This window comes from Plectropomus leopardus, chromosome 4 (genome assembly GCF_026936395.1).
Source record: "Plectropomus leopardus strain MGB_pleo_1.0 chromosome 4, ASM2693639v1, whole genome shotgun sequence".
NCBI classification, from domain to species: domain Eukaryota; kingdom Metazoa; phylum Chordata; class Actinopteri; order Perciformes; family Serranidae; genus Plectropomus; species Plectropomus leopardus.
Window position 1 is genome coordinate 15,057,446 of NC_142179.1, and position 16,022 is coordinate 15,073,467.

The 16,022-nt window shown below is 38.7% G+C and overlaps 2 protein-coding genes across 2 annotated transcripts in view; both read right to left on the reverse strand.

Moving 5' to 3' along the window:
- The window catches only part of oxct1a (3-oxoacid CoA transferase 1a), a 58,179-nt gene extending 56,333 nt beyond the window's left edge, over window positions 1–1,846 (reverse strand). The window contains exon 1 of the mRNA XM_042488990.2: window positions 1,600–1,846. Within this exon, the coding sequence (XP_042344924.2) occupies window positions 1,600–1,689 (90 nt within the window). The 5' untranslated portion in view covers window positions 1,690–1,846. The remainder of the gene's footprint in view (window positions 1–1,599) is intronic.
- Window positions 1,847–5,792: 3,946 nt separating this feature from the next.
- On the reverse strand, window positions 5,793–14,572 carry rgs7bpa (regulator of G protein signaling 7 binding protein a). Its single transcript, XM_042488900.2, has 6 exons — window positions 13,541–14,572; window positions 12,391–12,557; window positions 8,588–8,718; window positions 8,021–8,165; window positions 7,042–7,112; window positions 5,793–6,825 (listed from the first exon to the last, which is right to left on the reverse strand). The coding sequence occupies exons 1-6, from the start codon at window positions 13,688–13,690 to the stop codon at window positions 6,734–6,736; spliced, it is 756 nt and encodes a 251-aa protein (XP_042344834.1). The 5' UTR covers window positions 13,691–14,572; the 3' UTR covers window positions 5,793–6,733.
- Window positions 14,573–16,022: the final 1,450 nt, after the last annotated feature.

Sequence of the window (16,022 nt, forward strand, 5' to 3'; positions counted from 1 at the left end):
ATCCGCTGGGTCAACATTGACCAAATTGTACCTGAAACCAACTTAAAAAAAAAATATTGTTATGTTTTGCCTCCATTAATTTCCCAGACAAGGCTGAACAGATAAATTAAAATATTAGGGGAATTGCAATAAATCTGAGTAAAATATCGAAATTAAAGGAGCTACAATTTTTTTTGATAAAGGATGTGTCACAACATACCACCATAAATGAAGCACGGCGGTCATCAGAGATACCCCAGCCTACAAATCATATTCTAATTCTAAACATAAGAGAATATTCTTGTTTGGTACAGACCAGAGCAAAACACAGACATTACTATCATTTTGATATTTTTACCATTTCAACTAAAATTGTGACTCATTTTGCAAATACAATCCATCAAAATGATCACAATATGACTTTTTTGTTGCATTTCGTGCAGCCCTGCTACCTGTGATTGAGAAGGAACCTAATTGTGATGTTCCTAACCTCCTCCTTAATTATTATTTTCCTTTTTCTATGAATAAAATTAAACATGTGCACCTTGTTATGTAATACCGGTGACATAAAAAATGAAACATGTACATTAATATTAATATCTGTTTTGTGTGATTTACAATACAAAAGGCATCAAATCATGGTCTCTTTATGAAAAGCCAGTTCTGACTGTCATCCAGATGGTTTACAACTGGAATAAAGGTTAAAGTAACTATATCATCTGCAGTAATATCTTGAGGAAAACAAAGCCAATTTTGACTATGGGAAGTTTTTTGTTTATCTATCACACTCCATATTTGTTTGACTTCACTGTGTGAACTTAAACAAAACTTTGATGTATCACTGCATTTTCATCAGTCATTTAACTGTTTTGTTTTCACATTCATCATATTGTAACATTTCAGAGACTACCGCTCAGATGTCAGATCTCAGATCAACCCTGTATGCCTTTTTTGTCACTCCAAAACTGCATTTATTCCTGTGCAAAGAAATGCTTATTTGGCCAAGTGTTCCCTTCAACATGTCTTCATTAGCAGACACTACATAAATGTCTAAAAACAAACAATGTCTAGACTTTAGGCACAGACATAAAAGAACCATGATGGAAATACTGTGCAGTTTGTGTGTAACTCGATGCTGGTAGGGGAGAATTATGCCAGCACCTATGATCATTTCACCTACAACACACACACACATGCACACCGTGGCTCCGGGCCAACATAAATTATGTTGCATGTAAAGCTGCTGGTTTAACTGGTGTAAAAAACGTATTTTAAGTCACTAATCAAATCCACTCACTTTGTGCATGACGGAAAATTAGTTTCTAAGTGTGGTTGCTAACCGCGTTGACGAAAATATGAAGATTGTTAAGAAGCGTTAGCGAGTAGCTTGAGGTCAATTCACTATATCATCGGAAAATAAACTCAAATGAAACAAACAAGACTGTGTGTAAAACCATAAATTCCCCTACTGATCTGTCAGGCTACCATTCCGAAATGCTGGACGGTAGGAGGAATAAAGTCTTCATAATGGTATGACCTTTAGGCTAAGTCTTGCGATTTGCAAATGTGTCATTCTAACACTGCTATTTCTACCATTATCATTAACCGTTTCATACCAACCTTGGCGAAGGTTAATTTGGTTCTGCAGGGACCTGAGAGGTTTCTGAGGAATAAATCCTCCGCTCTGCACAAAGCTTTGAGGGCCGCCATGTTTTGGAGCTAAACACGGGGGGACGAGCCGAGGAGCAGAGTGAAAGCCCCAGCCGGGAGACGACGGGTGATGCAGGCTGAAATGTAGCGAAATGTGGCTACTGCCTGTGCTAGCTCTCGCTCCAAAAAGTCAGCGCCACGATGACATTGGCTGGTGCCTCGATGGGCTGGACTAACGCTAGAGGAAACACAGAGGCTCGGCAAGCTAATTTGAATTTAACCCGTTCACCACCATCATGCTGTCATTGAGTAACCGCGCTGAAGTTCGCTTCCGATTCGTCGCATCCGCTTCAGCGGTTAAAAATGTCATAGTACACTATGTCACAAAAATGCCTCAAGTCTAATATATCCTTCAAAAAAGCATGAAAGGGTAATTTTTTCCAAAGTAGCATGAAAAATTCGAAGAATATATTGTCAGAAAATGCATAAAAAAGCATAAAAATCATCAAAATCACAGTATAGTATGTCATTCAAAAAAGATAAGGTTATAGTAAGGTGTGTTGTTGAAAACAACATAGAAAAGTTATAGTAGTTATAGTTTAGTATCTTGTCCATAACAGCTAGAAAGTCATAGTGTAGTATATCTGAATAAAAATATCATAAAAATAGAATAATATTTTTATGATGTTTTGTAAAATACGAAGGTATATTATGTCATCCAAAAAGCATTAAAAAAGTCATAGGATTGGATATCCTTCAGAATAGCATGAAAAAGTCATTGTATAGTATGTCAACAAAATAAAATGTAAACACAACAGAGTTTTAGGGCCACATTGAGTTAACATACAGTATTGCATCACTTTTTTGACATACTATACCGTGGCAATTTATCTTACATGCTTTACCATGATATTTTAATGACACTATTCATTTTTGCAATGTCTGACATACATTTCTATGAGAGTTTGATGACATACTATATTGTGGCAGTTCTTGTTATATAGTATATCCTGTAACATTTTTGTGGCATACAATAGAATTTTGATATTATTTAATTCATTTAATGTTTCAGAGGGCCACCATTTTCCTGGAGGTCAAACTCTGAGAAACTATGCATTAATTTTTTTCCACTTATGTTTGGATATTAGTTAGTTATTATCGTAAAAAAAATGGTTTCAATGTATCCCTCAGTCATTATGCCACAACAATGCAGCCTTCCTTTGGTTCAGTGTAAACCTTGGGAGAAGTCTTCCAGAGGGCAATGTGATTGCAAAATGCCTTTTGAGTGCAGGTATGTTTAATCTTTTAATCATCAGTTTGATCATGTTAAATTTTGCAAACTGGACTGATGTAACTAATTTTCTTGTTCTTGTTGTTATTATGTTTGATGACTATATTTGTTTCTAGTCAATCTTTGGACGTGTGTGCCACTGCTTCTGTGGTTAGAAAACCTGTCCTTCTGAATGTGTGCAAAATGCATTCACTGAAGTGTATGGGTAAGAGCTACACAATAGCAGACAACAGCACCTGCAAGTGGCCAAAGTGTAGCACAACAGGCTGCACCAACTGTCTCCTGTGGGAGACCTGTGATGGTAGAGAAATTTCAGAGTTATAAACAATCCATTATAGCAAGCAGATTGCAATTTGAGGTTTTTCATCTAATTATCCTTTTCATCACTCTCCAGAACAAACCAATGAGTGTAGCTGTAAGGAATCTCCAGATTGCTTGAGCCCAGGATCAGATGTCTGTGTCCAAGTTGGAGAGAATGCAACTGCAGCATCTCAGACCATGAGCGAGTGTGAAGCAGGACTTCAGCGATGCAAAGGAGAAAAGGTGTCAGTTATTAGTATCCTGCCTTGTGCTACCTGAGGGTGCAAGTGGAGGGTTTGACCTCATAACCTTTTATCTTCACCTTCCTTTACACATTTATCCTCTATAACACTTCTTTAAAATTTTGTAAAAGTTATGCATGCATAAAACTATTATGTAAAACTGTATAAAGACCAGGAATAAACAGGAGAACACTGGCCATGTTGAATTTCTTTTCCTATTTGTACTTTTTTAAGAGACAGAGATATGACCCAAAAACATGTTTATGTGTAGATGCAATTTTTACACAGATATATAGATTTCTCGTTGATGCTACTTGAGTACATACACAATACACTACATAAAGTAGGCCTGGGCTTTGAAAAAAAAAGGTTCTGTGAATGCCCCTTGAGATCATATTTAAAAATCTGTGTACTGGCCTGAGATGATCTATTTCAAAAGATGTCCTGCACTTACTAAACCAGACAGTGCTCAGCACTGCCAAGCAAACCCCTGCTGGAAATCTATTTCTGCCTCTGGCTCACTGCCTGCTCTTGGTGTGAGAGCATGTGTGTCTCAACCTGTTTGTGAAACCATGTGAAGACACTGGCTACTTGGTGTGACCTCATCACACCAAAATGCTTATTGTTGGCAGATGTTTATGCCTCAGTTACATCATGTTGTACACAGAGGCTGGTGGGTGAGAGAAAGGTGCTAAGGTGCTCTCTAAGCAGGGTATTACAAACAAACTGACAAACAGAAGTTTTTTCAGTGAGTAAAGAATAATGATGATCATTCTCCATGAGTTCTCAACCTCATTAAGAACTCTAAGTAAAAATGCTGATGGGTGACAACATTAAGAAAAACAACAAGAGGAAAGTGTTGGGTAAAATATTTCTGTTAGTGGGAAATGGAGGGTGAACATATGGAGGTTACTATGCATTATATTGAAAGGTGTTACTAGTATTAATTTTTCAGCCCACGTTTTACTGGCTTGCCATGTAAAGTAAAAAAAGTAAACTTCTCATGAGCTAAGAAAACATGCCTGGTTTCAGCTTTGTGACAGTGCAATTTAAGATAGCCCAACAGTTTATTTGTTTTTTTGTTTAGCTTTAAAAGGGTTATTTGTCAGTTCTAAAAAGAACAACCTATTCTTTAGTTTTTTTCTAGACACATTGCTCCAACGTGACATTTTAAGCACATGGGGGAAGTTTGCTTAGAGCCCTTTCTGCAAAGAAAACTTTCTAACAGGGGTTAAAATTAACTCCAACCATAGTCTTTTACTATACCTAACCACATGCATTGAGAGTGAAAAATTACAGTTTTTCACAAGATATGAACCCATGGAAATTTCTTTGTTGTAAGTCTTGTATTTGACCCATTCATCCATCACAACCTCCTTCCTGTGTAAACTTTGTCGCTCTTTTCTCCACCTGACTTCCTAAGAGAGATAAGAAAAACAACATTAGTAAGGCGTTAGGCAAAAAAGTCACTGTGGGAAAATGATGGCGAACCTATAGAGGTTACTATGTTTGATTTATATTGACAATTGCTACCATTATTGCAAGCCCTCTTGCAGGAAGTCCTGAAGGCAAACTTCTCCCAATAGTACATCTAAACACCAGTTTATGAAGTAAAATATAACAGTACCCGTTCATCCATCCATTCTAAAGTGCTGTACACAGTATTCGGGGAGTTTTAGAATATGCAGTGGGCATGTCACTGGTTTGTTTAGCAGCACACATTCATCCTCAGATTCACATTCCCAGGCAATTTAGTTTTAAATTCAACTAGCAAGCATGTCTAAATTAGGAAAGAAACAAAAAAACATTTAACCTGATATTTTTTAGATTGATGAGATTTAATCAAATAAACCATGTCAGCCACTGATCACTGCGCACTGAGGACACTTTGAAGCTTTTCCTTTACTGATAAAAATATACTTAATTCCACCAGTAAAAGTAGGTGACCAGCTGGATCCTGTCTGAGCACTGGCCATGTAATCTTTCTCTCTCTCTCTCTCTTATTCACTCTATTTCTCCAAGTCTCTGCGAATATAAATAAAGGCTGCTTTCCATGGACTTAATAAAAGATTATCTGGCCTTTCTCTCTCTCTCTCTCTCTCTCCTCTGTCTCCCATTCTCTACCTCCATCTATCTTTGCCTCCATCTAGCCTTCCCAGATAGAAATGTTTCCTCTACAAACAAGTCAGTCCATATAAATCCTTATTCTATTTATTTATTTATTTATTTTACCACATCCCAAACTCTTAAACGTAGTTTTTGACAGTTTGTCTCCACCCAGTGGACATTTTCTGTGAACTACATGCAAGAAAATTACAGAGACCAGTTGATTAGTTTCAATAACAAAAGTTTTATTAACAATGTAAAATGACCTATATCAGCTTTGACTACCTTCACTGTGCCCTAAACATTGATCACTATCATTAATAAGCAAGACTCATGCTGCCTGGCCTCTGTCCACCTCAGACAGAAGGAGACCCTCCCTGCTTATACCAGCCCACATCTAAACATCTCCATCTTTGAAAATAATTCAGAGAGCATTGCGTAAAGAGTATGTGTATATACAAGTCTAATGTCTCAATTTATAGATAGATATTGTGTGCAAAGAAGTTTCCTTTTTTAAGTATTGTATCATATATTCCATTTTGAAGCTGGAAAGTTTAAGTTGGATACAGGTACTTGGTTTATGGAAGACTAAATTAAGTACATTAAGAGGAAAAAACAGCAAGGAACAGAAAACAGAGACTGTAATACACAACAAACTTACTCTGCACAAACCTGTCATCTCAGTCTAGACATACGAAGGTGTAACTTTGTTTTTTGCAAGCGCCGTCCTCAAATTTGGATGGCGTCATAAGTTATCACATTATTTCTGACAAAAATGGACAATTATATTCCCTTTTTTAAAACATGAATCCTCGTTTCATTCACTCAGGTTTGTGGGAGTAATCGAACACTGACATTATTTCAAATGACCTCTCATTCTCTTTAACATTGGACAAGCAGATATCTGACTTCATTTACCAAAAAAGGGAAAATTTGTTGCAAAATATTTTAAAATATATGTTCATGACTTTTGTTTTCGGTACATTGCAGTTACAATTCTTCTTTGTATTACAAAATAAAATTATAAAATGGGCAGCCTTTAAAAAAAGAGAAAGAGACAATTTATTTGAAAATGGCAGTTATAGATTGGTGGGAGACACAAGTGGTGAAGGACAGTGGGTAATGGTGTCTTTGTTGCCGCCTCCTACCCACAAAGGCGGGGCCCTTAGCTGGTTACCAGGCAACAGAGCCCAAAGAACCTCCTCTTCCTCTGTCGGACCAGTGGGTAGGGAGTCAGGTTTAGCAAACTGCTGTCATCTGGGCACAAGAACACACACAGACCGCTGCCAAGTCAGACGTTACTCCTAGTTTCAGATCTGTGTTTTGTTTTTTTTCGCTTTATCCCATGACTATAAATATTATATATATACTTTTTGACTGTAAGAGTTTTGAAAAGTTTTACTACTCTATAGGGGTCTGTGTAGGGATGTGGATGTAACAAGATGAGGGGTGAAGAAAATGTTATTATCTTACCTTGGTTCTTCAATGGTAAAGGCATTGTCTCCCTGAGTTTACTGAGAAGGTTCTTCATCTCCCTCATATCCCTGCAACAACACAATTAAATGCTTTTATGTCATGTACCAATAGCAACAATCGTGGTATATTTTTACACAAATCAAACTTCATCAAACACTAACTTGCCCCAGTTGTGCAACATCAACCTAAAATACATCATAAAAAACAGTATACCCTAATTTACAGAACATGCCACAGTGTTTTTTTCACCTCCTAATGTAATAAACAAAATAATAAATCACAGTACACTCTTTGACTACCAGATATATGAAGTATTTTTCAAGAAATTTGCAAACAGTGTATTAAATGGTGTAAGATCCCAAGTAAAAATTAGATGTTTTGCATTTTTTATATGTGATTCTATGGTTTTAAAAAAATCAAGTAAACAATCACATTACAATACATTTTTGTCTCCTCTACCAAGAACAGCGCTTGCATATACTGTATGGTTTGCAAATGATACAAATATTAATTATCAGAGGCACATAATTATTTTTTTATACAATGTCCGATTTAAAAAAAGAAATAAAATCTTAATTTTTATTATTTGTAAATACTATCATGCAACTACATCTTTATAAAAGACAAATATTTGACAAACTGAGCTGTAAATGATTAACTATGACATCATTAGTGAGGTTGAAAAGAGAAAACCTGAAGTGATGCAATTCAATAAGTGTTTCAAATGTCATATATGTGTGTTTTTAGGAGAACATTAGCTGCTGATAATGTAAATAAAAAATGAATGTTACTTCATTTTTGATCTATTCTATCCTGTGAAGTGAACAAATTTTTTTTTTTAAATTCCTGCGTACTTTGCATGATGTATCCTGACACATTTGCTTTGACCAATGAGGAACATGTACAATTATTCACACCGCAATAATGGACACAAACACACATACCGACTGACACAACACATTTTTTGTGTACCTACTTTTCTATGTTTTCTATGTCGGTGGCCACCAGCCAGCAGAGCTGAGGAAAGTCAGTGGGGGAGGAGGAGGTGTCCTCCAGGATGGGGATGTCTGAGCTCTCCTCTGTCTTATTGTCGACTCTGGTAGGGCCACAGGAATCTTTACCTGAAGCACACAGAGAGCAGTCTCAAACGTGTCACTGCATCATGCATTAAAACACGGGTGAACAAAACAGAGAAAAAAAAAGAGTTGAATCACAATGATCACATGATGATTGTAAACTTCATTTAACCTGTACACACTTCACTGATTAGGCTGCTGGTGGCATTATAGGAATGATGGTAAGGTTTTTGTGTTTGTGGTTTAAAGCTGCCAATAGATATTAAATCTATGTATATGTATTTTTAAATCTGCTGTTGTTGTTACTGTCTTCTGTTTTCTTGGTTCTTTCGTTTAAATTAATGACATTTTAAAAAAAGGAAACAAAGCAAGCTGTATATATAAATATAAAAACTAGCAGACATGTATAAAGTCACACCTATACACACAAACGCTATGAGGCTTATTCGTGTATTTTATGTATTAACCTTTCCTGTGGAGCTGCAGGGAGCCCAGCAAGCAGACAGATTTAAGCATTTCAGTGATGTACATCTCCAGACAGCACTGCAGCTGGATGAAGAGCCTACAGATCTCAGGGTGGATCTCCCCGTCCTCTGGCCTGTAATGACAAAAAGTAGGGATAAAACAAAAGTTCATAGATATCCTATTCATGTCCCTGTGTACAGTTTATCAGTAGTTGACTAATGTTGGTAGAGGTTCCAAGAAAAGACTGTGTCCACTTTTCAGCCTATAGGTTCTACATTGAATAAAGTGCCATAAAAAAGGGCAAGACACTATCTGAATATGGGTAACTAAACAATAGTATATTAAATAGTAAAGTAAAAAAAAAAATCCTCAAATATTATTCCACTGCTTAACCAAGTGTTTGATGTTTGTAACAAATTGATGAGTTGATTTTGTCTTTACTAAAAAAATAATTGTGGCTAAAGTTACCAAGTTTTGAGTGCAGTATGTGTTGATTAGTTTGATATGTAGATAAAAAACACACTTGAGAGGTGTTGGTGGCTGAGTGGATAAAGCAGGTGCACCATGAACAAAGGCAATATCCTTGCCACAGCGGCCTTGGGTTCAACTCCCACTTGAGGCCCTTTGCTGCATGTCATCTCCTCTCTCTTCCCCTTTTACACTATCAATCTGTCATATCCAATAAAGGCTGAAATGCCAAAAAATGATCTTTAAAAAAAAATTAAATAAAGGACTAGATGACATCCAACTTCGAAAAAAATGTTAATTTTCAGTCTGCACATCTTCTGTTGTCACATCATACACTGATACACTTATACATGCAATGTATCCATAGTTTGTAGAAAAATAAAATGTCAACATTTTTTTTCGGCGACGGGTCTGAATAGCAGCCAGTGTCAGAGAGAGTTAGAAACTCAAATACTTGTAAAAAGTTTAAAAAACTTCACCAAATGTAAACCATCGGTTCAGAGATAAGCTGTGGTATTTGCATTAATAGGAGCTATCTGTTTTTTACACTTGTTTCTACTGCTTTAAATATCAATAGCAAACAAGGTTAAAAAAACATCAAAAAAAAAAGAATTTGCTTGATTTTGTTACTATGTGCTTATATTTTTAGTTTGTTTAGCTGCTGCAGAATATATAAATAAAATGTAGTGGAGACGTTCAAACAGAAAAACCCCATCTGAGTATGTTTTTATTTACTCAGAGCTGATCACTAGCTTTTATGAGACACTGCAGTAGCTTCACAACCATATAAAGCTGGTGTTCAAGGGGAAACTACAGCAGGTGATATTCAGTGGGTGTGATATCACAGGGGAAAGTGACAGCGATGAAAGGCGTGAAACTTGCACCTGGTACAAATACATCTCACACAAATCATGCTGTTGCATTCCCCTCTTCCAACTGCGAGCTTCTCCTTCCCATCCTTGTTTTGTCACAGTGCTGCCTTCTACAGTATTGTTGCTAAAGCACAGCTGTCATCAATGCTATCCTGCTTATCAGCTTTTCTCTAGCACGTCGGAGAGGCCCTGCATCACTCAAACCGTTCAGACACACTGGCTTTATTTGATTAAAGGGGAATGATCTGTGCTGTCTAATTCAAGCTCTGTCTCTCGTAGTGGAGACATACATTGAAATGGCCTGGAGAGCTTTTAGAGAAGGAGGTTTAGAGTATGTGCCGGTGATGATTATGATGTTGATGCTGCTATCAGTCGGAACTTCTCTCTTGAGTTCTCTCTAAAGCACTGTCTCTATTTCTATAGCAGCAGCAGGAAATTCAGGCATAGAATTATAATGGATAGTACTTTTTGTCTTGGAGGTAAAACTGTGTCTGTATAATTATGAGCTGTACATTGGAAAAAACAATAGCAAGGAGCAGAAAGGTCCTGCGCTGTAAACTGCTCTGTTTCTCCAAAGATTTAAACAAGATGTTATAAAAAGCAACTAAGATGACCCTGTTCAATTGATGTTCTATGATTCATGCCTTCACACAACAGGAAACATGCAAGAGATACGCTTACCGGCTAACCATATGAATGTGTCACGCACATGTGGTTTAAAGCAGCCATACATTAAATGGAAAGATTTTGTCATGCATGTAACAGACTGTGAAGGATATGCATTCTTAAATCACTGTAAGATACAGCCAGTGGATTAATTATTGAAAAAGGAAATGGGTTCCAGAGCAGAGTGCAGGCTAACACATTTTAAACTTGTCCTTATGAAAAATATGGCTGGCTAATATTTAATAGGAGAGCATTCAGTGATTTCACAGGTCTCAAACAAATGCCTGTTATAAGCAGGGACGTCACATCAAACTCTGGGACCTATGCAGAAGCATTCTCTGTGGGCCCCCTGCCCTCTCTCTTTTTTTTCAGTTTGCTTTCTCTCCCTTTTCCTTTCTTATTTTTCTTTTCTTTTCTTTTAGGAAGATTTCTTTTTGGGGGAAGAACATGACAGTGTATGTCAGTGCCCCAGCAACATAAGCAGTCACCCACTTCACACTAGCTGTGTTAGAGATGAATCCTCATGCAGGGGCGGATCAAAGCATTTCCCGCCTTTAATGGATGAGAGGGGCCTCAGAAAGCTTCCTTTATGTTTCTTTTTAAAGAAAGTTTACTCTTCAACCAATTTATTTGGCAAATTTAAATTTGATTATGGCACATATTACTTAAAAAAAAAAGTATAAACAAATCCAAACATTTTAAGGCTTTCCAAATGTGTTTAGGGCTCCCCCTCCCACTCCCACTCCCACTCCCACACCCCTGGTTATAAGGAGCAAAATGAGCTACTATATAGAGAGTAAACCTGATGCTGTTATTGTTCCAGTAGTGCCTTGGCTTCGGCAAACAGCTAGCACTGCAACACGTCCTCCAAATCTATCACACGACTGGCTTCAGTCTGTCCGATTGTTATTTAAGTAAGTTTGAGGGTGCCAAGTGAGCTGGCATCTTAGCCTCACCGAGGACCTTCAAATCCCAAGCCTCACTTTGCCCTTCTTCCACTGGCATCAATGTGGAATAGATGTTATGCTCAGTAGAGAGTGCAGGCCAAGGCTTCTGTCATAGCTGTTCTCCCCTATCTTAAACTACAATATTTAGTATACACAGACAACTTGTATTATTATTTAGCATGAAGACATTCAGTCTAAAAACTGTCCTATCGCTTTGCATTAACTGTATTATTATTGTATCACTTGTGCTGAAAGAACAGGCCAAGGACTCACAGTAACTCTGCACTCTAGAAAACAATCACATCCACTGTTGAGAAGCACGCTAGTATCTAAATGTTCACTCACACACAGACACATAGGATGCAAAAGTCATTGGCTGTCATTATTAGTCATTATTGATACTATTATCTCAGATATTCATCCTGGGAAGCATTCCACTTCATGCATTAACGTTTTAGGGCCCGGCTAATGGGAAGTGGTCAGTTACAGTATGTTGTTGTGATTGCTTCCTGGTAAAGCTGTCCCACCAGCAATTAGAGACATCATGTTTTTTTTTTTTAAGCTGATCTCATGTTCTGTTTTCCCCTAAACTCTTCCCCCACATGAGACTCACTAGTTTCACACTAGTGGGGCAGACACTTGGATGATTTCTTTGAAGTGTTAAAGGAGCAGACTTAAGTATACATGTAGCTAAATCGGGGGTGCTTATGCAAATTAGAGAGATAAAATTACCCACTTTACAACTTTAGGCGCAGCAGTGTTGCAGAGCGCCCCATTGGGTTGCACTTCTAGAACCTCTTTTTGGGAAGTACTAATGTTCAGCACCATGGACAGCGTCTGTTGCCAACTTACCCCGATATCAAGGAGAGACTGTGGTGCGCCGCTCTCGCCATCTCGCAGCCTTTAGTTCGGGTCTTAAGCATTTCGGCCCGTAAAGAAGGACAATCCACAGTGATTTCGCCAATGGAGATGACCAGTTCACGGTACAGAGCCACAAGCGTGTTGAATTCTTGCACGATCTGTGTCGCAATGAGAAGATAAAATCACATTAACAAAATAAGTCCCTCAATTCACACATTATCAAAACAAATATAAAACTTTTGCTTGAATGTGACTTTCTGATCTCGCCATTGCCATATAATCGCCTTTATTCTGGGCCTGCATACTTATCAACATGAAAACGTGTCAAAAAGGAAATGCTGAGCGGCACTAGATCCAGCCTCACTATTCTTATTCTCCACACTGGGGACAAATAACGTGCCCGTGCAGGTGCATTGTGCCATGCTTCAACAGAAGTCAGAAACTGCAATCTTGCACATCTTGTCACAAAGCCCATTTATATCTGAGAGAAATGTGGGATTAAGCAAAAAAAAAAAAAAAAAAGAAAAAAAAAGGTAATTATTGCCATTAAATATTCCGCAAAGTCAGAGTGCATGATGAATTGCTTGGTTTTTGTTATGCTATTATGCTAAGTTTGGTTGTTTGCACCACCTCAGATCTTGAGAGACAAACATTTCGTTCATTTTGTGCAACTCCTGCATCCTGCTGCACTCCTGTGTAAGAACAGCGAGGCTCCATGACGTTCACTGATGTATGAAGCAGGCTATACATATGATCATTCCTGCCAGCATCTGTCAAAACATGGGACCTCTGAGGCATGAACACCTCCGTGGATAATCTTGTAATTCGGGCAGTTTTTAAAAAAAATCAACCCAACTCACCAGCAGCTTTCTCTCTGCACTCCAAATGCAAATCACACAGTCAATCTGCACGCTGAGATGATCTGTTTGGCTTCACTGCCGACAAAGCAATGCAAATGCATATAGCTATTTTTAGGCTCCCAGACCGGGTTATAGTCTCTCTCTTTTGTGCAGCTATTAACAGCTGTAGCCTGTGTATCCTGCATGCACGGGATAGTCAATCGTCCTAGAACAAAGAAAGCTTGGGGATAATAGCACAGCACTCCTTATACCATGCAGGCATTGACGTGTCGCAAACCTACCATTCTGCAGTCGGCCACGGCGCGCTGGGCTCTGCGGGTACTTTCGGTGCTCTCCCTCCTCTGTGAGTCTCGGTAAGGAGGCTTGCCGATCTGGAAGATGTTCCCGGCGGATCTGGGGCGGTTTTTGCGCCCATTCGATGCAGAACTCATGCATACACATCCACTAATAAAACAGCCCTAATACAGAACGGTTTGGTCTTATTTCCACCACCAAACTCCACCACTTTCTCTCTTCCTGTCTCACCACCCTGCACCTTACTGTTTACCTTATTCTCTCCCCCGTTTACGCTCAATTCACCTTCGCCAACTACTGGCTGGGTTGAAGCTCGAATATTGTTATTGCTCTGTCTATCTCTCACGTTCCTCCCCTCTAGTGTAAGAGACGGAGCAAATATTATCCCAGACGAGCCTCAGAGCGCAGGAAAAGTACCGGATGAGCGCCTGCGACTCCTCTCTGCATTGCCTTGACTGCGACGGGGCGCAAGTCACCTTCACTCCAGCAGCACACGGTGCACAGTGAAGACTTCACACTCAACCCGGAGTCCAGCTAGCTGAGGTGTCTTCTCTGACGCACCGATGTCGGAAAGAGACGATCGCATTCACGGATATTCTCCAAATGCAACCATTTTTTATGATTGCGCGTTTCCATTAAGCACCAATAAGACGGGCGATAACGATCTTTCCTCAGCTGCACAACCTCCTTGTTGAGACGAAATAAAGCTGCCAACGTCCCCGCTGCCAATTTAACAGCGCACAGGCGACACTTACAGCCTCTGTGCCGGAGAAAATCTGAACGCAAAAAAAAACTTAATTCCTGATATAGCGGTCTCAGTTCGGCTCCCAGTGTCTGTTTCTTCGAGTGTTTCCAGCTGGACGGGCGGGCCTATCTCTAACCTTGGAGAGGCAGTAGAAGACAAGCAGTTGCTACAGGCCTGACGTGGCTCTGTTGATGGCAACACTGCGCACCCAAAGGACGGGAATACTAATAGGGCCCATCAAGTCAGACCCCCGCCCTGAGCTGTAGGCTATGAGCTTCTAAACGTGTGAAGTCCAGGCTGATGGCCACTTTGCCTCAACACAATAAAGAAGTAGAATAAAATGAATTCAATATTCCCGTGAATAAATAATGTGGGTCAATTTAAACTTTAGTATGGTAATAGCACAGTTTAGATCCAGATCTACAATAGGCAGATTTTCAAAGAATTGAGCAGTGTCATTGTATTGGAACTAAAAAATTAGTTTTTATGTTTGTTTGTTTGTTTATTTTAATCTCTACCACATTTGTATGCTTTTCCAACACAGTGTGGTGCAGTGTTACTTTATTAGAATTAATGTAAGTTGCTCATCTTCAGCCCTGTAAATATTGGCATTGCACATTTCTGTAAACCACAAGTATGTTACATTTGCACACCTGCCAGGCTGCAGACCACTGTTCAATACAGTTGTTTGCTGGTGATCCCTCGCAGTGTATTTTTTTTCCCTCCTAATGTGGATGTTTTTTTAGGGATCTGCTGCTTTGCGTTCTGCAGCTTTTTAACCCCCAAGCATTGATGTCTTTTAGGGACCCATGGGTTTTTAACCCCTGAACGTGGGTGTGTTTTAGGCACCCATCACAATGTTTCCAATAAATTTTTATCTCTTAAATATGAATGGTTTCTAGGAAACCGTCACTGTGTTTCCAGCAGATTTTTAGTCCCCAAACATAGGCATTATTTAGGGAACTGTCGCTGTGTTTCCAGTAACTTTTTAGTCCCCAAACATGGGTGTTTTTAAGGGACCCATCACAATGTTTCCAATGGCTTTTTATTTTCTAAATAGAGATGATTTTTAGGGACCTGTCACTAGGTTTCCAATGGCTTTTTATTCCCTACATGTGGATGTTTTTAGGGACCCATCGCTGTGTTTCCAGCAGCTTTTTAGCTCCTAAGTGTGTGGTTTTTGCAGACCCATTGCTGGGTTTCCTGTGGCTTTTGAGCCTCGAAATGTGATTGTTTTTAGGGACCCATTGCTATTTTTCAAGCGGAAATAGTGCCACAAAAAACACAGTTGTTTTTTACTGAGACATAACTGCTCTTCCTGCCTGGACTGTGCCCCAAACAGCTGGACAGTTTAAGCATAAACATGTTTTCCTAATAATAATGCAGTGTCTTGAGTATCTACTAGTGCAACTGTAACATATCTGTGTTTTGTAGAAGAAAAAAGTGTTTTATTGTGATTTTTTCAAACAGACCTGGCAGCAGCGAGACGCATCAAATTCTTCCGTTGCTTGGTAGTTTAAATATTTATTTTTGTTCTTACTATGGGTAATCTTATTTTCACCCATATAGGTAGGTGAAAATAGGTATTATGTAAACTGGAAGTACTTCTTTCATGCCCAAACGGAGCATAGTGGCATCAAAGAAAAAAAATACATACAGTATGTCTGAACATATCAGTGTATAATTTATCAATATGTGTACCAGTCTGTTGTCTATGGTTACAC